A 22,247-nucleotide genomic window follows, 5' to 3' on the forward strand; every position below is an offset into this window, starting at 1 on the left:
TTGAGCTCTTACTGTTGCTTTTTTTATTGCTTTATTTAGACATATGTAATTTATTATTCCTGTGTAGTTTAAACAATATGAAATTGTTCTCTAGCAAAGGCACTTTGAAGTAGCAGAATCTTATAACAAAAAAAGCCCCAGTAGGGCCTCTTTCCTGCACCGCAGTGTCACTAAGATGAAAAATGGGGAAATTTGATACTGCAGGTCTTGTCTTTAGCTGCTGTCGCTGAGAGCTGGAGTGTTTGCCAAGTGTAGCAAGTGGGGATAGCATCCATCAGAAAGCACGCAGACAGCCAACACTGACAAAGTCTAAATAAAGAGTATTGCCTGTTTCTTAATTACTGGTCTGTGGGACTGATTTGAATCTCACTCTCTTCCCCACAGGTATAATTTCACTTCTGAGAGTAGAATGACTACTGACAGACACAGGTGTAGTTTAGGTGGGCCAAATCAGGATTTCTCATCTGAATTTGAAAAAGGAGGATTTTGCTTGAACGTCAGGTTGGATTCAGGCACAGTGCTTCTGGTGGTGAGTGGGGCTGTTGTTGGTTTTAAGTTCAGGGGCATCTCTCATTTGCCTCCCACTGCTGGGGACCTGAACGCTTCATGGGGACAGCTCACGGGTTTGTAACCATCAGGCCTGGTCCTTGGTCTGGACGTAATTGATATCAAGTGTTGGGTCCTTACTCTTCTCTGGCTAACTCCTGGGCCAGGAAAGCAATATAATGAGTCTGGTAGCTTCTGTTACATTTTGAGTTTTCCTGCAATTTCATTATTTTTGATTTGGGAAAGGTCCCATAATTGTCATCTTACCACGCATTGGTAAAATGAGAAACCTGGTGACCCAACTGCCAGCTCTGAGGGGTGACCTGTAAGTGTCACATGTGGCTGACTGAATAATCTTGAGTACACGGGCTTCTGTCAGTGTTCAGGAGATGTGTTTCTGGCCAGGCACATCAACATTTCAGGGACAGAGGCTGAGCTCAACCACGGCAGGGCAGAAAAGCACTTCTCTGGGAGGGTGTTGGTACCTCTCACCGCCCGGGTGAAAGAACCTGTGGTGCTGAGCAGTGCTTGCACTGAGAACACCAGGTGTATGATGTACTCCATGCAGCCTCTCACACACCCCATCTTCCCCGATGCACACGCAATGTGTGGTGCTGTGGGTGGTACCCCACGTCCACTGCTGCATGGAGAAGCGCTTGGAGGCTGTCAAATCTGACTTTCCCTAAACTTTTCAGCCTGCACAGATTACAGGTGATTTGCTGTGTGAAGCCACCTTCTCCTCTCCTCCCTCAACCTCTCCTGCTTTTCTGCAAAGCCAGGGCCGTGGGAGGAGTGTCAGCTTCGTCTGTTGTCTAAAAAACCCGCGTCCTTCTGAGAAGGCACCGAGCGGAGGGCGTGAAGCTGCAGCTGTGATGCAGGAGCAGGATCCCACTCGCGCTTGCACGCGTGTGCTGCTCTTCCTCGGTGCCGGCAGGCAATGAATGAAGTTTTTACCAACGCTGCGCGAAGTTGCAGCCTCTTGGCAGAAGGGTGTCCAGCAGCTCCCCGGGGAGCGAGCTGGGTGCCGCAGGGACAGGCAGGCTGCCGGTGGAGATGGGTGACCTGCGGCGGTCAGCGGGGCTCCAGCAGCTTGCTGTCCTCTTTCGACGGGCTGCCACGAGTGCGGAACCAGATCCAGCTGCGTGAAGACTCTGTGGCCTCACCCTAGAGAAGCTGTATTTTTTTTCTCCAAACACAACCTCTCAGCTCTAACTAAAGGGTGAGAATAACATTCATTCCTGAGGAAAACTCACCAGCCTTTTAGACAAAATGTGTACGGAGACTCCCGCGGGCGCCTTCGCGGGGCACCGGCAGCTCACGGGCGCTACCACCGCTTCGCACCGGGGTTGTACCGGCTGCTGCCCCTGCTCCGGCCTGAGGGCCGGCGCCCGCCGCGCCGTCTGCGGGCTTTGCGGGCTCGCGGAGTTGTCGTTTTGCCGCAGAAAACTGAAATACACAGATTTAGGGTTTTTTTCCAGGCTCTCGGGGCGGGGCCGCGCCTCCACGTGGCAGCGGGCGGAGGGCTCGGCCCCGCCCCCGCCAGCCCTGCCCGCTGCCGCCACCCCCCCCCCGTGGGTCCCACCGCGGCGGCGCGGGCAGGCGCGCGGCGCTGCTCCCTCCCGCACTGCGCCTGCTTGGAGACAGGGGCTAGAACCACCCACCGTGCTTTGTTTTGAAGGTGGGAGGGGGGTGCGATGAGAGCGGCTGCTGGGGCCGGGGCTGGAGAGGCGGGTGGGCGTGCTGCGGGGAGAAAACCGGCGGCTCTGGAGTAAAGCGAGCGGCGAAGAAAGTTGTCCAGACGAGGTAGCGTGGCCGAGCGGTCTAAGGCGCTGGATTAAGGCTCCAGTCTCTTCGGGGGCGTGGGTTCGAATCCCACCGCTGCCAGTCACTTTCTTTTCCTGCTGGAGGCCGCTGCCCCGCTGCAGCGCCCCCTGGCGGCCCCGCCGCCCGCGAGAGCATTGTGGGTAGGAGGAGGGCCGCGTCCCCACGTGCTGGCCGGAGTGACGCCAACATGGCCGCAGCCTGAGCGCCGCCCGCCGCGTCGCACCGCCACCGGGGAGCCGGCGGCCCCGCTGCCCGCGCCGGCCCCGCGCCAGGTAGGCGGTGTGCGGCGCCGCTTTTGCTGCCGGCGGCGGGACGGAAGGGGCGCGGTGCGCGCTGCGGCGGGCTGTGCCTGTGCGGGGAGGGCGGTGGGCACGAGGCTCTCTGAGACGAGCATCGGGAGCGCGGGGCCACGACCGTCACGGCGGGGCCCTCGGCGGGACCGGGCGGGGATCCGGTCCCAGGCCGCGGCCCCTCGGCTCTCTTCCCCGCTGGGCCGGGGGTGCCGGCCGGTCCTGCCAGGGCTGTGGAGCGGCGGCACCGGCTGGCCCGGGCCCTTGCCCGCAGGGCTGGCAGCTCTGCGCCTCCCGCCATGGCAGGGCGCAGCTCGCACGGCGGCAAATGCAGCCGGTACCTCTGCCTGAGCACCGGCTCCGCGGGGACTGCGCGGCCCTGCCCCGCCGGGGGACCGGCCGCCCGGGCCCTGCCGTGCCGGGGGCGTTGCTCCGTCCCGGCGCTGGGCTCGGGCTGTGGGCCGCGGCCTCTCCTCGGGTCCGCTTCCCTGCGCTGCCCGGGCTGCTGCGCCGGGAGAAGGGAGGCTCGCAGGCTGCCGGGGATGACGGGGCCGTTGTCGGCGGGGAACATTGGGGCGAGTCCCTGCGAGGGAGGAGGGGACTTGGCCCTGCCGCCCCCGGGCTGCCCCGGGAGAGGGACCGCGCAGCAGCCGGCAGCTCAGCCCTGCGCCTGGCAGAACTGGCCTGGCGCTTCCCGGCGTAAATGTTGGGGGGCTGGAGAAAGGTTCATGCGGAATGCGCCATCTCTGAAATCCCGAAGATGGGCTTGAGTGACATCACCTCCAGAGAGGGGTCGTGCTGCAGGGGAGCCCTCTTTGGGTTCACTACCAGAAGATGACTGTGCAAAGCTGCTTGCAGACGAGCAAAGCAAGGAGAAAATTAAGCAAATAATTGGGTCAAAATTGTAATTATCATAAATGTTTGGAAGGTGCTTCAGCTTTTTTCTTTTGCAGCTTCCATTTTACTGGAAGTTGCCACTCTGAGCTAGAGGATTGCTGCTAGGGCTGCACTGAGAGACACCCTGCAGAAGAAAGTCCACGTGCCAGAGGAGATAATGGTAGTGATTCAGGAGATAGCACTTTTCCCACTCCACTGGTTAGTTTAAGGCACTGATGCAGCAGGAGTTGCTGGCGTTTCCTGCGCTGCATAATTATGTACAAAGAATTTTTGAAGTATCAGTGTTGGCACTTTGGGAGTCCATTATTACTGACGAATTTAGGTATCAATGAAATGCTGGAGCATTTCTTGCAGGCCTGGCTAAAAGTTGTGTGTGTCAGATGACATGGAGATTTGCAATTTTTTTTCTTAAAGCTATATTAAGGTCTTTGGTAATAAAAAAAAGATAGCTCTACTACCCAAGCACCCAAACTAAGCTCAGACTTAAAGGTAGAATTCAGTTGCTTCATCACTGATTTTTACAATTTTTAACCACAATATTTTTCTTCATTGGTTCTAAATAGATGATGTTGCGGGCAGCTGATGAGTGGTTTCATTGGTCCTAGCATTGGTCACGTTGCAGAGGAAATTAAAGGATTTTTTCTCTTGCCTTCCTGCAAGCTGTTCTAAAGTTTAATGATTCATACTAATAACTTGTATTCTATTTTTATTTGCACCTTAAAGGAAAGTCCCTTTTAAAAGAAGACAGTTCTGACAAAAGGAAATTTGAAACTGCTGACTGTGTTTGCTATCTCCTAGTGTTTTATTCCATTCTGTAACTCTTGTGGTGTCACATATGTATATATATGACAGATATCAATATTAACAAAGCTGTGTATACATACATATATGTATACACTGTGGACGTAGAATTGCACCTGCGTGCCTTCAGTGAAAGCTTCATTCTGATCCAGAAGATTCCTTCAAGTTGCGTGACTCTTATAAGTTGTACTGGGACACACTGCTTCCTGTTTATAGACCTGTCGTTCTGATACTCCAATAAAGGGAACTGTAGTCGTTCTTTATCCTTAAATGAATAAGAAAAAATGTAATCTCTGTAATACAGCATTTTCTTGGAGTACTGTAGCTGGATTCACAAAGAGATTTTGTGTATAATCACATAAGCAGTGTTAGATGAGGGACCAGAGACCAGGTCCTTTAGGCTGTTTCTCTTCCTTCTCTTAGCCCAGGGAATCTTAATTTCTCTTCTGGAAAGTGGAATAACTTGCTCGGGAGAGAGAGAGCCAGCTAGGATATACTTGGCACTCAGGGTGTCAAGAAGGGAAGGGTGGTTCCCAGTCCTCTCAGGCGGGTGAGTAAGGTGGATTTGGACCCAAGTCTTTCACCTTTGGAGTGTTATCACATGTTCTCACACATCTTGGGCATTCTCCCATCATCAGCTCTGTTCTGAATGAAAACTGCAGTGGCTCCATTTCGTGCAGAGCTATCAGGCTGGCTTTACGTGAGCCTGCTGTATCAGGCCACCCAGGGAACATGAGCAGGGAAAGCAAAACTGGAACTGACAAATGTAATTTCTTTAAAACAACATATTCATGCAGTATTTCTGTGAAGAACTGAGTGCCTGATCACAGAAAGCACTCTGTCGTCAATCAGATATCACATACTCACAGCTGTGCAGTAACAGCCCCAGCCTGTAGTTAAGATACTGTCTTTTTGGTGTGAACGTTTTGCATTTCTACAGAACTATTTCAAATATGAACCTGAAATATTATTAAGTGGTAATTTTTCAAACACAGTTGTATGATGGGAAGAGCCAGGGATGTGCTGGTGCCTAAAGAAATGGAAAATTCCTGTTCAGTACTGGGAGAGGCACTTTTTTGGTAGCGGAGAAGCTGTAAGTGAAAAATATGGAATCATATTTCTAGGTGGAATGGCAGAAACAGTGTAAATAAACCAGAGGTGTTGGCTGAATGGAAATTTCCCTGTGTAGTGATGTTAATAACACTCTATCCAGAATTCCTGTCCAGCCTCTCTGAACGGTTTCTTAGATAACTGTGTGTATATTAACGTGATGTTTTGAGAAGGCTGCGTGTCTGTTGAAATATACTGAGCTTCTGAAATTGTGTGGTGGCCAGTGTATTTGAAACATAAATGCAACTGTCTTGGATGTAACATGGATGCTGGCTTCCTTCTTTCTCAGCCTCTCTGTTGCCAGCTGATCCTGGACACTGCCTTTTTCTCTTTCTCTTCCTCCATAGGAGGTCCAGCAAAGCAGCAGGCTGGCATCGAGGAGTAGAAGACAGTGAGGGAGAGTTCCTGAACATAGATCTTATTTCTTTACCTCATTGCCTTTGTTGTTAAAACTTTTCCTTGGTCAGGCTGTGAGAGGTCTTATTTTTTTATGCCTGTCTTGACCAGTACTGGCTGATTAACAGTATCTTAAATGATCTGGACTAATTAACATTGTTGCAATGGCATCCCAAATAATTTGTAAATCCTTTTGTTTTATTTCAGCAGGGAAAATACTATTGTTGCTTTAGCTGAGGGATCATTTTTATTCAAAGGTCTGAACCAGGCATGACTGACTCCAGCACTGGATTGAACATGATGACACTTTGTTCTAGAGTACTCAGTCCCCACTTAGTATCAGAGTCCTGTTTTCTTTGGAGTTGGTGTAGTTATGAAGCAAAATCTGTTTTTCTGATGATTTCAAAGGACTCCAGGAGAGGCTGAGGAGTGTATTTTGGAGCTCTTATTTAGCAGTGCAGTCTGAACAGTGGTAGGTCAGGAGACAAGGCTGCAACATATCGGATAGATGAAATCAAGGTCAGCACATTCGCACATGACAATATTGTCTGGTCCCAAGCACAGGGGTTGCACAGGCTTTTTTCTTCGAGCTCTTTAGCTGGGAGGTTTCTCCATTATCTGTTTTCATGGAATTTTTCTGAGAAGGAAAGCTGGTAAACCGTGTGGCACTGTCCTTAATGACACTGGTGACTGCAGTGGCGGTTTCGGAGCTCACACATGCTGACTGACCAGGCAGTGCACTGTAGATGTGCTGGCTGGAAAACCAGCTGCTACCTGAGTGTTATAGTTACGCAGTATATAAAAGGTACACTTTATGTAACTACAAAAGACCTGTTTTTCCCTCCATAGAGCACTGATTTAGTGCTCTTTCTTGCATAACTGCTATCTTTCAGAGAAGTTGAGAACTTACCTATTTTTGAGACATTTGATGTCGCTTAAATTTGGTGGCAGTCAGTCAAGATCGTGGAGTATTAGGGACCTGATCGTGCAAACACATACATTGCTTCGAAAACCAGGCTGATCAGATTACCACTGAAAGGAACCAAGTGAACTTGAACAAATACTCTAGGCTACATGTGGTACATGGTGCAGATGTAATGACTCGTACAACATTTCTGTTTTCTTTCAGGTTGTGCCAAAGAATAAGCCAAGAAAAAGGTCTTGTATCCTAGCATGGCAAATGAAGAAGATGATCCAATTATACAAGAGGTAAAGAGTGTATTGAGGCAGCAGTGTTTGTACATGAGCCTATTATTATTATTATTATAGTTCCCAGGGTTCTTACATTGCTGAAACAATGCGTCATCAGCATCAGTGGTTGTCTTATAACCAATGGCTTGCTGTGTGCAAGGAAATACGTTGTGTGGGCCAAGTATATCACTCACGGTATCTATTTTGCCAAAATAGTGGTGTCCACGTTGGCAGATTCAGCTCAGGTTTTTGATCCTGTGTGATCTTTCCACGTCAGAAGAGGAACACAGGTGGGGAAGTTGCTGCTACCACTGTGTGTTTCCAGTGACTCTATTGCACGTCTCTGAGCTGTAAAAAATTGGAATTACTTTGATGAGTTAATATCTGTTAAATAGGAACTTGAAATGTTTCATGCCTTCTGCTAAAACAAGCAGTTGTGTTCTGATTCTGGACTTCTTTAAAGGACTGCTGTGTCCCAAAGAGTAGCCACAGTGTCCTGTTCACTTTGCATCTGAATTTACACACCAGATGTACAAGGACGGGCAAGCCCATGAGAAGGAGAAGAGCCATAAGAAAACAAAGAAGAGTTATCAGGAGCATATCTAAGGGTATCCAAAATGGTGGCTTCTGTATGTGATACTCATAAAACATCTGTGGATTTTTGGTGTTGGTGGCAAAATGCTAATACTGAATCAGATTTGGGATGTGGGTATGTCTTCTCTAATTTAGAAAGATTTTATGACAAAATACTAGTAGTGAAGTTACCTTTCAGTCATACTACCAAAGAGAGAACTTCCTCCTTTTTCTGTAATTGTGATAACAGATTCACTTCAGCCCGTCAGAAAAATTTTCCTCTTTCATTTCCGATTTGTTTGCCAGGTTTCCTTAGAGAGAAAACACACAGCTACAGCCACTGTCTGCTGCCTCATCATAGTGGGGTTTTGTTGTTTGTTTTTTAGAAAGGCTAACTGCAGAATTTCATGTCAAAATCAACAGAGAGGAGACCTATGACAAGAGAGTCATGAATGTGTTTTATGTTAGAGTTTGTAAGGAAAAGCTGAGGTTGTCAATATTTAAGCTCTAGGGATTGTGCTTTTATCTGAGGCTCCATCAATTACAGCTGGTATCTGATGAAAGTTGTTTGGTTTGCTTTTTAGATTGATGTGTTCCTGGCCAGAAGTCTGCTGGAGAAGCTGTATCTGTTTCAGGTATTTCCGTTAGCTTTTATGCAGTGATAGCCAATTGAAAATAAATTCAAAGAGCAGTAACTTTCCCTGCTGCTTCAGCCTGTCAAGATCTTGGGTATAGGCAAGCCTGTTTTGGTCTCAGTCAGTTGAAACATTTAGTATTAAATCACTGCCAAGAGAGGAGTGGTCATTTCTGGCACAGACTTGTCATGAAATCACTCTCTTGAACCACCCTAAGGGAGTGCTTTTAGTAGATGATGTCGTCATACCGTGCTTTGGACAAATCTGCAGTCTCTTAGCCATCTTCTGTCATCACTGATTTCTGCCATGTTTACTGAACAAACATTCCTATAGGACTGGCCCTATTTAAGACAACGTTATCCATATTTATAGATTAATGCGAGTCATCAGAAGAGCCCTCTTATTTAGTGGAGATAAAACTAACTAGTGATTGAAGGTGGAAATCCGTTAAGAAGGTCGAGGTCTGTTTTCCATTCTGCCACTGAATTTCTCTAACCATTTTATCCTTGTGATTCCCTTTTCCCATCTGCAAAACGGGAAGTCTTTTTGAGGCTGTTGGATGACATGTTCATTACAAATCAGTGATGCTCGCTGGTGAGCCCGCTCCTCCTGTACAGAGCCTCTGGGTGGGACGTGCCGGCAGAGCGCGGCTGGAGACAGCCAGACGTGCTGGCCCAGGCCGTGCAGCCTTGCCTCTGGGGTACCCATAGCTGCTCTGTGTCTGTAGTGAGCATTGGTTAGTGATGGGACCTGTGGGTGTTGTGGAGAAATGGCAGCTCTGAGCAGGGTGCTGCTATGGCTGGAAGATTTTGTTTGGATACCACGCTGTCCTCTCTGCATTTGCAGATGGTTCGGAAGAGACCCATGTGGCTAACCTGGGTCTGGTGTCCTGACTAGCTACCTGTGGCCTGTGTCCTGTAAGCTAACACGACTTGTGTAAACCCACAAATGTTTTACTCTTTGATGGTAACTCTCCAGAGAGTTAATCCTGAGGGATGGGTTTTTAATTGCTTCTTACACTTCCTTTTTCTGCTGGACTAATGTGTGGTACCCTTTCCTGTCTTGTAGTTTATTGTGGCATATGAGGGGCAGGAAGGGGGTTGTGTAGTGACAACAGCAAAGGACTGGAGGGAAAGCAACATGCTTTCTAGGTCATACTCCCGAATCCCCTGACGACTCCTGAATCAGTCAAGTAATTTCTTTTTTTGATGTCTTGTATCCATCTGGCAAGTGGATCTACATGTGAGGGGACAGGGGAGATTGAGTTAATTTCTGTGAAGTTCTTTGACCTTTGAATGAAGAGAGTTTTTATGAAATGGATTTGTTTTCCAGTATCCTATTCGTCCAGCTTCCATGACATACGATGATGTTACACATTTGTCAGCAAAGATAAAACCGAAGCAGCAAAAGGTTGGTCATCGTTTGAGTCCAGTCTGTAAAAGTTGTTTTATGTTGTGCAGAATGTACTAAAGAATAGTGTGTTATGCTATTAAGCTGTTACAATGGTGCAACTACTTGCAGGACCAGATCTCTGTGTTTGGAGGAATGGGGGAGTCTCTCGTTGTGTCTGCAAAGTAGAGTTTAGAATAAGAGTAGTTTATAAAGGAGAGGAATTAAAGTTATGGAAAAGCCACTCTTTTAATATAGAGTCACTCAGGGTAACGTAGTTACCAATGCTGATTCAGTCTGTAGATGCTTGTGCTAATGCAGCTTGATTTAAAAGGTCTTTCCAGTATTCAGAAAAGGGTTGAGCTTTGGAGGCATGCTCTGTCTTTCAGACAATGTGTCAATGCAGGTCTTGATTTCTCTCTTGCCTAGCTGTGAATCATCAGCAATCCTTTTGAAATCAGTGTGGTTGTTAGGTAGTGAAAGTATAGCCAAAGCCAGAATGATTGCATTTGCTTGCAAATGTATCCCAAAGCTGTGGCTATGTTTTTAAAATCCCTTATGTGAAAAACACAGAAATAGTGTGGTATTAGGGTTTTGTTCTGGGAAGTGGTTAAGGAGAATGCTTGTGTGAACTCTGGAGTTAGGGTGCATGTTGTGTTCAGGAAGTCTTCTGTTAAAATTAGCGACCATGTGCATTGTAAGTCCTATGCAGACTTGTAAATCTGCCGTCTCATCCAGGGACTTGTAACTAGTTCAGTTTACGAGTAATGTAAAGGGGAGGAAACAATGAGGCGATAGCTGTGATACACAAATTTATGAGGGCTTTGGCACACCCTGAGGAAGAATGTATACTGTATTGTTATAGTATATAAAGAGAAATGCTATGCAGGAAAACACTTATTTTTTAATGTTTGTCTGAAGTTTAAAGTTTGAGAGGAGGAATAGTTCTCCTTGTAATTAAAAGCTTGGAGCTTGTTTCTTTACTTTGACCAGTGTAAAACAGAAATAACTATGTAGTCAGTGGTAAGTGATGCAGTCTCAAACTTAACAGCATCGAGGCCCTTGCCTCTGAAGAGGACGTAGTAACGTTATACTGCTTGGTACCCAACCTAGGAGGAAACACACCTTAAGTTGGAGAAATTTGGAATGGATCCTCAGTGATGGGGTGCTTGAAGGATATTGCATGAGTGCTTGATCTGTACTGATAAGTAAACTAGTCTGATAATGTAGTGGAAGGTATCCAATAAAGTGAAGGTGTTTTTCAGGGCTGCCTAAAGAACTCTTTAATTTCTCTGCTCCCATTCATTTACGTAGGAGTTTATACATCTCTAGTCTGTTGTTAAAATGTCCCCATCCTACAAAAAACTCGTATGTTCAACTTTATGCATGAGATTTGCCCTGTGGATTTGAATGCTGCTGCTTACATATTTAAATTTGCTGTAAACCTATAGCAAGTGTGGGACTGAATTTCAGTTGATATGTTTGGGGGTCTGCCATGGTAATTAGCTGTCTTTCATTTGATTTAGGTTGAACTTGAAATGGCCATTGATACTTTGAATCCTAACTACTGTCGCAGCAAAGGAGAACAGATTGCTCTCAATGTAGATGGCACGTGTACAGATGAAACAAGTACCTATTCCTCGTAGGTGTCCTCTTTGCCTTCATTTCCTTTTTTGTCGTGAACATGGATATATGTATGTCCACCAGGGCTTCGGAGAAGGGTGGGAACAAGTGGCTGTACAATCTCGGGAGGTGCTTTGGACACTGTTATATAGCAAGTATTCTTGGAAGTAACCTATGGTTTTTGGTATGCTTCATGAATTCTGAATCACAAACAGAGCATTATATATATTTGCTGCAGTTGATACTCCATTTTGAGAATTGGTGATCTCAGCCCTTTAACATCTGTATGCCACATTGTCTGTAGAATACAATCTCACAGCATTCATCTGTCTGCAGGAAGCTGATGGACAAGCAAACTTTCTGCTCTTCACAAGCTGCAAGTAATGTCTCCCGCTATGCAGCTGCTGTTTATAAAAAAGGTAAGTTTCTTTTGCATACCCACTCACATCAGTGAAACACGCTTATTTCAGGGTTAAAATAAGACCTGTTTGTTCTTTTTTTTCAGCCTAGGTTTTAATTAACTGATGCATCTTTAAAAAAATGACAATTTTTCTTTATCAATGTCCCCAGAGTCCTTGAGCAGGTCTAGCAAAATTGTAAATATTATACAAGAACACTGTGGGTTTGTAGATACCTCCAGGATCTTAACAGTATATGGTGGCCTGAAATAATACACATTTGTAGCGTAAATTTGTCGTTGTTATTTATGTTACTATCTCCATCTAATTATGTCTGTCTCATTTTCCTGTTCAACACTTTTTGCCCCCCTCGTCTCCTAATGCCATCACAGAGTTTTGATCTGGTGATCATTTGAGGTGAAAATATGTAGATTGTCCTCAGTGATGACTATTTTATTAGGAGTCTCCTGAACTATATGTCAAGTCTGAGCCAGAATGTGGCTTTCAGCAAGATCTGGTTTCAACACAAAAAAGAAAGTGACAGGAATTGGTCTTCGTCTTTCATACTCCTTTGAAATCCTGAACACTGGATGAATTTTTCACTTCAATCCATTTTACATTTTACTGTCTTAAATATTGATGTCCAATTGAAGCTGTGCCTTTACAGAGGTATGGAGATAATGATACTGTGCAGTGGAAAAAAACAATTTTAACCAGCATTAATTCTCTTTTTCAGGTGAACTTCACCTGACTCCACTACATGGAATTCTTCAGCTGAGGCCAAGCTTCACCTACTTGGACAAGGCTGATGCAAAACACAGAGAAAGAGAAGCTGCTAATGAAGGTACATACTCTGAGTTGTGTTTTCTTTTGGGAGGTAAGATTCAATAAGAATCATTGTATTCTGAAGGTGTTTATTATAACAACATACCAGTTGCAAGGCCCTTTCTCAGGTTGTTTCAGTGATAATATTTTCAGTGTAACTGCATAAATGCTTTTGTGGACACCGTGTAGGGGCTTGGCCAAGGGATGGGAGCTGGTGTCAAAGGGTAGCAGTAAGGTGTGTGTCTTGCCACTGAAAAGGTGCACTGCAGAGCTCACGGGAGCCGTATCTCCTATCGCAGGAGCAGTGTGGTGCTGTCATACGTTGCCTAGTTTGGCAAGCTGGGATGGAACCTATGGTTACTTAGTTCCTAGTACCGCTGTCTTCCTGCCTGGGCCCCCAAACAGTTACAGATTAGCTTGGGCTCTTTTACTGCAGTGGTGTGTTTATTCTGTTGTATTTTTTGGCAGGTGGTGATTCATCCCAGGATGAAGCTGAAGATGATGTTAAGCAAATTACTGTATGTCCGAATTTCCTTTTTATTATAGTTCAGGCAACAGTTCACAAGAAAGCAAGCCAATTCACACCCAAACAAAAGGACAGGAAACCTCAGCTGGTCCTGGTGACCCTGGGCTTGCGAGGGGGGAAGCAAGATGGACTTGCGCTTGTTGCACAAGCATAAAGATGGCACTGTCAGCAAGGGATGATTCGTTTGAGCTAGGGCCCCTAGCTTCTGTTACTTATGAACCAAATAAATAGTGCAGGTGTTTTGCTTCGAGGGTTTCAGGGATGTACTTAATGATTCCCATATCTCCTAGGTACGATTCTCCCGCCCTGAGACTGAACAGGCTCGTCAACGACGTGTTCAGTCCTATGAGTTCCTGCAGAAGAGACAAGCAGAAGAGCACTGGGTTCATCTACTTTATTATGGCTTAAAGGTGGGTTTGTGCTGGCTGCTGATGAGGCTGCCTGGGCCTGAACACTCAGCCAAGTCTAGAACTGTTTTTAAATCTGGGCCCCTGGGAATCAGGGAATCATCAAAATATAATGAAGAAAAAGTAAGTCTGTAGGCTTGAACAGACCCTGCAGCACTCTGTACCTCCTCTGCTGGATAATGCTTTGGTGTCTTCACACTGGAAGAGGTTTAAAACTGAGAACTGAACAAACATAAAGGGGAGTCTGAGTACAAGAATCACTTGGGTCTTGGATTATGAACTGGACCTTATGAAAGGCTTGGGGAACCCAGTCCTTTGAGTGGTAGAAATCCCGTTTGTCTGTCCCACGTGCATGTCTGTCAGGAGATTTTTGAAGTCATAGCAACAGAAATGTTCCTGCATCGTTCAAGAAAGTGAAAGCAGAACGTCAGCGATGTGAAACGCTTGAAAGGTGCAGTGATGACAGAGTGGGCACAGTTTGGAATGAGGAATCCAGCTCTCTGGCATTTTGTATGTTGTCAGTGTGTGATAGTGACTCTTGTTTTTCTCCGTATCTCCAGGATAGCCGTTCTGAGCACGAGCGCCAGTATTTATTTAGTCAAGGTCATGGCCTTGCTGAAAACACAGAATTAATTAAGTCTCCCAGGTAATGGTTTGATGACTTCCTACAGAAATTTCATGAATTTGTTGGGATTATTTTCAGAGTGATAAGCAGGTGTATTCTTTAAAAGCGTGGTCTTTGATAATTCTATCCATGATAAAAATTGGATTGTTTAAAAAATACAGAAACAAACTAGCCTTAAACTTTTTCAGGTTGCTTTCTTTGTTTCCCTGTACTCAGAGATTAAAACTATTTGTTTTTGCTTGGGATTGTAGCCTCTTGTACATTATCACAACCTTGCATTATTGAGACTCCGAATACTGTAAAGGAAAAGTAAAACAAAAGCTCCTTCTGGTTAAAATAAATGAAAACTCTGAAGCCAATAACTTCCATTGTTAGGAAATATTGTAAAAATTTCTTTTATTGTTTGTGAGGGACACCTGAAACTACTTGAAACTTGTTTGGCTTTGTTTCTTGGTGACCACAGCTATACAGGAATGCAGTCATGATGCAGTCAATAGTAATGCTTCGCTGTAATCCAGTACAACCAGGAAAGTGGCAGACTCTGTTTAATAGTGTGGGTGTGTTTTTCTTAACATTAACATCTCAGAGGAACAGTACTAGGTGTTCTGAGAAGAGTTTTGGATAAGATCCTTTCCTCACAGACACTGGTAATTACTTGAGGGGAAGAGACTTTCTGCTGCTAGCTGGCCAGATTCTATCTGTCTGCAGGACTTTACCTGACCCGTCTTACTGCTGTGTCACAACACCTGTGTTTAGTGTATTTACCCTTGCGGTTCCTCTGTTTGGACACCTCTTCTGTACAGAAGAGTTGGGATTCTGACTCCCTTCTATTTTATACCTTGTCTTTGGGCCGGTGAATGTCAATAGCTTTTACTAGTACTGAATTTACAGAGGAACATGGGAAAGGGGAGAGCTCTCTTTTCAGGCTAATGTTTTGTAGATTCACACAAGTAGGATTGCTCTAAGCAAAAAGTAACTGTACTTAAACGTGGTAAGTCCCAAGACAAGTGTTTTAAGGATGTGCTTTCTTTTCTTCTAGTGAATATTTAATGATGCTGATGCCTCCAAGCGTAGAGGAAGAGAAGTAAGTGTTTGTACAGAATGTTCGAAGTCCATATTGGCTGGATGCTCTTTTTCATGGGCTGTGCAACTCTGCTTGTTTATCTGCAGTGACAAACCAATGTCTCCAAGCAATGTGCTGTCTATGGCCCAGCTGAGAACTTTACCCCTCGCTGATCAGATTAAGATCCTGATGAAGAATGGTTTGTAGATTTGTAATACATTTGCACTTTATGACTTCTGGTTGCCTCAGATAAGGTACCTTTCCTAATAGTACCAGTTCTGTCACCCCGCCAGACTGTCTGGCTCTCTGATTCTGTGAAAAGAATCCAAATCCCAAGCCTTTCTTTAAGACCTGCTGTGCAGAGAAAAGCAGCAACAGCAGATCTGACTACTGCTCTGTATGTTTGCAGTCAGTTTACTCTTAGAATAGTTTCTAATCTGATGATAGCTTTCTGGATACATCTGTTTGAGCAGGTACCTCCTGGAATTTGGGATCTGAGTGTGAATTATAAGTTGAAGCTTAATGAAACAGGCTGCACTTTGGCATTTTCTGGAAAGTTTTCAGTAATATGCACTTCATGAGTGACATCTGTGAATTTAATTTTGTGTCTTTAGAGTTACTATGTGATGAGAGCAAATCCTGAGGACTGGTGTCTGTGTTTCCAAGTATTGCCAAAAGCATAGATTCTTAAAAATTTTATTAATGCATTAATTTGGGACCAGTTAAACTAATCAACTTTAATGCAACACTAGCAGATGTTTTTAAAAGACACGCTGACCGTAGCGTGGGGGGGACTTAGTAGAACTTAGGTTTTGGCTTTTTACTAAGATACAGCTTCGACCATGAACTTCAACATAAATCATAGTATCCTAGATTTATATATCTAAGTCTGTATCACGTGCACTGAAGAAACCCTTAATCTGATGTGTATTTTGCGTTTCAGTGAAGGTCATGCCGTTTGCAAATCTGATGAGTTTGCTAGGCTCTGGGACTGACTCTACGGCAGTTCTCCGCTGTATACAGCAGGTGGCAATGCTGGTCCAGGGAAACTGGGTGGTGAAGAGGTATGGCTCCGCTTTGTTACTGGGACATGGTTTTCTGCTATAAGGAGAGCATCAGAACAATGGATTTTATATACTCATCTTCCTTGTGTCCCAAAGTAGACATGTTCTTAACTCGCAGTACTATAAAATCTTGATTTAATGTTTGGTGCTTCTTAGTGCAGTCAGATACTCAAAATTCAAAGGACTAAATGATAATACCTTAGTACCTACCCTAGCTAAAATTGTGGCTAAGCAGCGATGTAATCTGCATCTGCATTTGAGTTGTGTCAGGTTTTTGATGTTGTCTTCACTCATGTTCTTTTGTGAGAGGATTGTCCCAAATTCCTCCGGAGATTAGTGTTAAATATAAACACAGAAAATTAAACCAGTGTCAGCTATAGTATTTCTTTGCTAAATTCAGTCAAAGAAAGATCTTTGTGCAGTCACCTTGCTGTTCATCAGTGGATGCCGCTCTTGTCAGCTGAAAGCTACCCTCTAGAAGGCATTAACTGCTTAATAAATGAAGTGTGGGGTACTGAGTGTACCACATGAAATGGATCCTGTGTCATCCTCCCGTTAGGATAAAGCATCCCACTGGGAACTGAAGTCTAAAGTGCAGTATGATTTTGTTTGTTTGTTTTTCTTCACCTGGGTGGAGCACTGCATGCCGAGGATTGTAGTCTCTGGAATAGCTCTCTGTGTTAAGATGAGTGGCACCAGCTGCCAGTCCAAGTCTATTAGAGGGATGTGTTTCAGCTGTTGTGGTACAGGCCTGTGTTAGTAAAGTTAACAGTTTTTACAAAAATTCCTTGCTGTCCCTCCGGCCATTCCAGAAGGAAGCTGGAAGAAAGATAAAAGACAATATATTGCCATTCAGATTGGTTTTTATGTTGTAGCTGATTCTTTGCTACTAGGCTGAGAAGGATATGCATATCTCTAGTAGATGTGACGTGTTCGGGATGGTTGGGGACAGAGCAGCATACGGACACATCAGAGCTTGAAGTGGAGAGGGCACCCATTCCTTTGGCCTGGGTAGGACCAAGGTCTTGAACCTGGCTTGCCTTGAGTCTTTGGAGAGCTTGCTTACAGATGTCATCCAGTGGGTCTTACGAGGAGACAAGGACACAGGGTAGTGTTGGTCTCAGAGCTGTTTGGTTCGAGCATGGCATTTTGTAGTGTTGTTCTGCTAAGCTCTTGATTGCTGAGAAGGAAATAGAAAACCTTATGCCCATACATCAGCATTTTGGCTAAACGCTGTCGAGGCTACGTACCAGCTTAGCCTAAGTGTTTCTTAGGATCATTCTGGTCTTGTTTACACCGAGCCAAGGGAGGACAGGCTTTGCAAGAACAAAGCAGAACTTGTACCTGTGTTGCACGCATCTGCTAGCCACAAGGCTATGCTTTGCTGGTGTAAGCCTTTTTGCACTAGCATAATTGCAGTGGTGTAATTACACCAATATTAATTCCTTTAATGAAAACTATGCTTTGGATAAAGGTGTAATTTAAGTGCAGAACAGGGAGGACATGTTTGTTATGTTAATCTTCATCAATGCCGTTTTTTTGGAGTACCTAGTAACTAATCTGTCTTCCTTTTTAATTAACAGCGATGTCCTCTACCCGAAAGATACTTCTAGTCCACATAGTGGAGTCCCTGCAGAAGTGCTCTGTAGAGGGAGAGACTTTGTTGTGAGTATAAAAGTGTTTATAGTTTTTAAAGCAAAATGGAGGTGCAGTTTGCCTGAGAGGCCACAGCGTTACAAAACTCTGCTGCTCTACTGCAACAAGGTCTTTCTTCCAAAGAGATTATTTGTGCTTTAATCCTGAAGGTGTTGTTATAAGTTTGTCATGAGAGTGTTGGTGCAGATTGACATTGTGGCTGGCTGGCAGGTTCAGAGCATCTGTCATTAACAGTATTAATCCTTTTCTAATACATGCTGTAGAGCCACTATCACATAGCCCCCACAATGTGGGGCTTACAGAAAAGCCAGGACTGGATAATAAAGTGCTTGTTTCTTCAGATATATTTCTGTGGGCTCAGGACCGTGAGGTCTCAGGAGGGCAGTGTGGGTAAGCCTTGTGCTCCCTGAGTATGCACTGTTGATCTTTAAAAAGGACTTTATTCCCCAGAGCTACTAATCAGTGAAAGGACTTTGTTCCCAGGCACCTTTTGTGAGTAGTAGCTGCACATGGAAGTTGAAATGAATACAGGTCTTGTAAACACGCACGTAACCACAGCAAAAAGGAACAACCTCTGCATTGTGTTTATTTTGACTAACCATGGAAAGAATTAAGTTCCTAAGTGGTTCCTAAGTTCATACGTGGTTTATGGCTTCCGCCTCATCAAAAAGAAGCTGACGAGTGCATTGCTCTCATTTTTTTTCAGTTAGACCTGACTATTCCCCTTGTTTGCAAAGTTTGTTTGAGATTTAGCTCTGAACAGGAGTATGCAGTGCAAGAGACTTTAAGGATAATACAGTACTAGTGTAAGACAAAACTGATGGTGATTGAAACTGACTTCTTATTGTGTCTTGATGCCTGCCCAAGATGCTGTCATATGGAGACCTGGATTCAGGTGTGACCCAGTGACATAACTCTTTAGGACACAGCAGATTAGGTGACATGTCGTGCATAAAGTTCTAGGGACCAGAAATTATTATGCTCAGTTAAGTAAACAGTAGTGTTTTAGCAATTAAGATGTAAAGATAAATTATTTTCATTTGAACTATGTCACATACACCTTGCATGAGAAATGGATCTGTGTTGCTCTTAAAGGTATGAAATTTGCTGATTAGCTCTACAGCAGGGAAAAATGTTAGAAAATAGAAAGCATCGATATTTCTAGCTTTCAGACAAAGTGAAATGTCTGGTCATAAGGCTCAGAAATAGTATGTAATGCTGCACTGCATCTGTGGAGAAAATGTGTTCTAGCTTAAAAAGTGAACTTTATTTCCCTGTACATATTTCTGTAAAGTAATTAATAGGATTGAAATAGGCTCATAGCCAACCGTGACTTTTGGGGAGAAGGAAAAGTAGTTTGTGTCTTTCTGAAAGCTTCTCTTTTTCCCCAGATTCTCACATAATAAATTCAAAGGATGTGAGTACCATTGGCTCTAGTTGAGGGTAAAGGGCCTAATGAGAAATGACTGCCTCAGAATTGTGTGCAAAGAGAGCTGATAGATCTACTCCCTTTGGATGGTAGCTTCTTGTGCTTTAAAACACAACGCTTTAAAACGCCCTGTGCCCTAACATGAGCGTAGTGGTTTTGTGTGTTTGTGGGCAGCGAGAAGCTTAATGACAGAGAAGGGTGCATAGATGACGTCATAGGGCAGGAAGAAATTTGAAGTAATGAGATTTTGAAGTCTTCACAACATTGTTAATACACACAGACTAAAAGAGGTTGTAGTCTATTTAAATGGAGACAGGAGGAAATCGAAGGTCCTCTTCAGTGTTCTGCCCAAGTCCTGATGTATCCTGTTAGCCCATTCTCAGCAGCTGCCTCTCAGGATGTTGGGCCTTAGGAGCTGCTCTGCAGAGCACCTAGCTTTTCCATTAACTGGGGACAAGTGTGTCAGTGACAGGCCACCTCAGCATAACTGTAAGTGACTGTGAGGTGCGTTGAAGAAAGGAACGGGTGCTTTCTAAGGGGCTGCGTGCTACAGAAGGGCAACAGTCATCAGCCTCTACAGGCTTCTACGTTAACAAAAGTGGATGAAGAGTTTCTTTAGGCTGATGGTTAGGTATGTGAGAAGCTGAGCCTCATGTGTGCCTTCTGGAGGCCCAGCATCACTGCAATGGATCTTTTTTCTTTTTTTTTGTAAGCTAAATGGAGTTTGAGTTCAGGAGATGCTTCATAGCAGGTTCACCAAGTCAAACCATGGTCTCTTGAAGCTTTTGATACTATGTTCATGCCCATGTGAGGCCAGGAGAGACCAGGAGGTGTTTTCCAACTGCCTGGCCGAGAATCACCTCCTTCCACATACTTGAAAGAAATGGGGTTTGCATTTTTCTGGTAACAGCATTGAACAGGGTCATTACTACAACTTCAGTAGAGCAACTGCTAAATACAGTTACTAGGTTTTTCTCCTTTGCTCCCTTCCTAGATGTGGAAGTTCACACAGGACCGCTGGGTTGTGAGAAAGGAAGTGGCAGCAGTTACAAAAGTGAGTGATTTTTTTTTTCTTCCTAAATCAGAAGTTGGTGATAAGTGTTGGGCATTGTCTGTAGGTTGGTAGCAGATGCTGCTGCTAGCCTTTTCTCAGGTTCACAGTGTCTGCATTACTCCTGACTTGCAATGTTGCTCGCCAGGCAGCCTTCACTTTGGAGCAGGTATAGATACATACTCTTTTTAGAAGTGTTTCAAGCAGCTCCCACAGTTACCACGACTCCACGGATGTGACTGTCCTTGTAGCTGAGCCATTGGAATGCATCTTGTCCTCTTATCTGTTTTAGTGGAAAGCTGGACACAGTTTGGATTAAGCTGACTGATCATGCACCAAAGCAGATGAGTGGTTGTGCAGTTCACACTAGCTACTCTGCTTTTGGTGTGTTACAAAAGAGCAGCTCTTCTGTCAGTATTTGCCAGTTGTTAATACAGAATAAAAGCTTTAAAGCAACTCAGGCACCTGAATATTGTGTTAAAACTGGCAGATGAATGAGAAACATTAAGTAAAGAGGACAAAAAGTCATTTCCGTAAAATGATGAAACACGAGTCAATTTATGCACAGACCATCTATTTTGGAATTAAGATCCAGTGCTGCTTAAAAGCTGTGCATGTGTAGGTGCAGCATGTCTGACCTGCAGCTCTGAAAGAAGATTAACACTGTAGAATATTCTTCTCTTCACAATAGAGTCTTTTCATCTCCGTTTAGAAACTCCCTTTTCCTCACAAAACATGCCATGAGCTATTTGACTCTCAGGTGATTAATCACCACTGCTCTCTGAAGTCCTGTGCTTTTAACATTGTGTGAAAGTGTTGGTGCTGCAGAGAAGGGTGAGTGTCTCTGACTTAGCTGGGTGTGTATGGTGCCCCATATGTACCAAGTCAGCCCCACTCTGCCTGGCTCATGGAACAACGCCCATGGCTGCATGTGTCTCATGTAAATTGACTTCCATATTATTTATGCTTTTTCTTTATCTTTTAGCTTTGCCCAGAAGATGTGAAAGACTTCTTAGAGCACATGTCTGTGGCAAGAATAAACAAAGGTTGGGAGTTCATGCTCCCTTATGATGAAGACTTTGTTAAGAAGCATCCAGATATCGTTCAGAGACAACATATGCTGTGGATGGGCATTCAGGCCAAGTAAATGACTTGTTTGATTTTGGGGAATAAGCTAGAAACGGGGAACTGTCTGCTACAAAGTTTCTGTAGACATTTACAGATAATTTGATCAGTATTACCTCGAAGGTGTTCCCCTCACAGTCACCAGGCAGTGGGGTGGTGGGGGGTGTTACTGCATCATTCAGGTCATTCCTGTTGCCGGGCTCCCTGGAGAAATTGAGTGTTCTACCTAATGGCTGAAGCTGGCATGGCTGCATGCAGTCATAACAACTGAAACTGTCCTGGTGTATTTTATCTTTGTCTTTCAGATTAGAAAAGGTCTATAATCTCTTAAAGGAGCACTTGACACCAAAGAAACAAGAGGCACAATCAGGTAAATGGAATTGTGCTTGGTTCGCTTGAAGCACATGCATCCCTCCATATTCCTGGGTGATGTTTTGGAGTTCCTCTCTGCTTTTGAATATGATGGGGGCCAGTCTTGTTTTGTTTAATATTTTTCCATTCTTGTGATTTCCTCTGTATTATTTGAGACAAACCTTGGTCTTTACTAACATCACTGATGTTGGGGTGACACAAGCTTACTGTAGCATCCTTGTAGCAGAGCAGGGAGGATTCCTTAGCACTGGGGACTCGCTATTTCATAATGTAAAATCAGCTGGTTCTGTTATCCACTTCTTCATTTAGGGCAGCTTGTATGGTGTAAGGGTGTAAGCAGCTCCTGAAGAGAGACCAGGGCCAATGCACAAGTAATTCTTGCCTCTCAGTTTGCAAGCTAATGCGCATGAGGTGATTTTTTTGTTTGTTTG

General features: G+C 44.6%; 1 protein-coding gene and 1 non-coding gene across 3 annotated transcripts in view; both read left to right on the forward strand.

Annotated features, from left to right (window-relative positions):
- The first annotated feature begins 2,348 nt into the window (after nucleotides 1-2,348).
- On the forward strand, nucleotides 2,349-2,430 carry TRNAL-AAG (transfer RNA leucine (anticodon AAG)). Its single transcript has one exon. It is a non-coding gene; the product is annotated as a tRNA-Leu (tRNA).
- Nucleotides 2,431-2,556: 126 nt separating this feature from the next.
- Nucleotides 2,557-22,247, forward strand: part of POLR3E (RNA polymerase III subunit E) — a 30,148-nt gene continuing 10,457 nt past the window's right edge. For both annotated transcript variants that reach the window (XM_075436319.1, XM_075436320.1), the window contains exons 1-17: nucleotides 2,557-2,642; nucleotides 6,994-7,073; nucleotides 8,213-8,263; nucleotides 9,596-9,673; nucleotides 11,179-11,294; nucleotides 11,612-11,694; nucleotides 12,410-12,517; nucleotides 12,967-13,016; nucleotides 13,315-13,434; nucleotides 13,992-14,077; nucleotides 15,096-15,140; nucleotides 15,227-15,318; nucleotides 16,063-16,183; nucleotides 17,767-17,848; nucleotides 20,263-20,322; nucleotides 21,305-21,462; nucleotides 21,750-21,814. In XM_075436319.1, coding sequence (XP_075292434.1) covers nucleotides 7,038-7,073; nucleotides 8,213-8,263; nucleotides 9,596-9,673; nucleotides 11,179-11,294; nucleotides 11,612-11,694; nucleotides 12,410-12,517; nucleotides 12,967-13,016; nucleotides 13,315-13,434; nucleotides 13,992-14,077; nucleotides 15,096-15,140; nucleotides 15,227-15,318; nucleotides 16,063-16,183; nucleotides 17,767-17,848; nucleotides 20,263-20,322; nucleotides 21,305-21,462; nucleotides 21,750-21,814 — 1,351 coding nt within the window. In that variant the 5' untranslated portion in view covers nucleotides 2,557-2,642; nucleotides 6,994-7,037. The remainder of the gene's footprint in view (nucleotides 2,643-6,993; nucleotides 7,074-8,212; nucleotides 8,264-9,595; nucleotides 9,674-11,178; nucleotides 11,295-11,611; nucleotides 11,695-12,409; nucleotides 12,518-12,966; nucleotides 13,017-13,314; nucleotides 13,435-13,991; nucleotides 14,078-15,095; nucleotides 15,141-15,226; nucleotides 15,319-16,062; nucleotides 16,184-17,766; nucleotides 17,849-20,262; nucleotides 20,323-21,304; nucleotides 21,463-21,749; nucleotides 21,815-22,247) is intronic.

Source organism: Opisthocomus hoazin, chromosome 15 (genome assembly GCF_030867145.1).
Source record: "Opisthocomus hoazin isolate bOpiHoa1 chromosome 15, bOpiHoa1.hap1, whole genome shotgun sequence".
NCBI classification, from domain to species: domain Eukaryota; kingdom Metazoa; phylum Chordata; class Aves; order Opisthocomiformes; family Opisthocomidae; genus Opisthocomus; species Opisthocomus hoazin.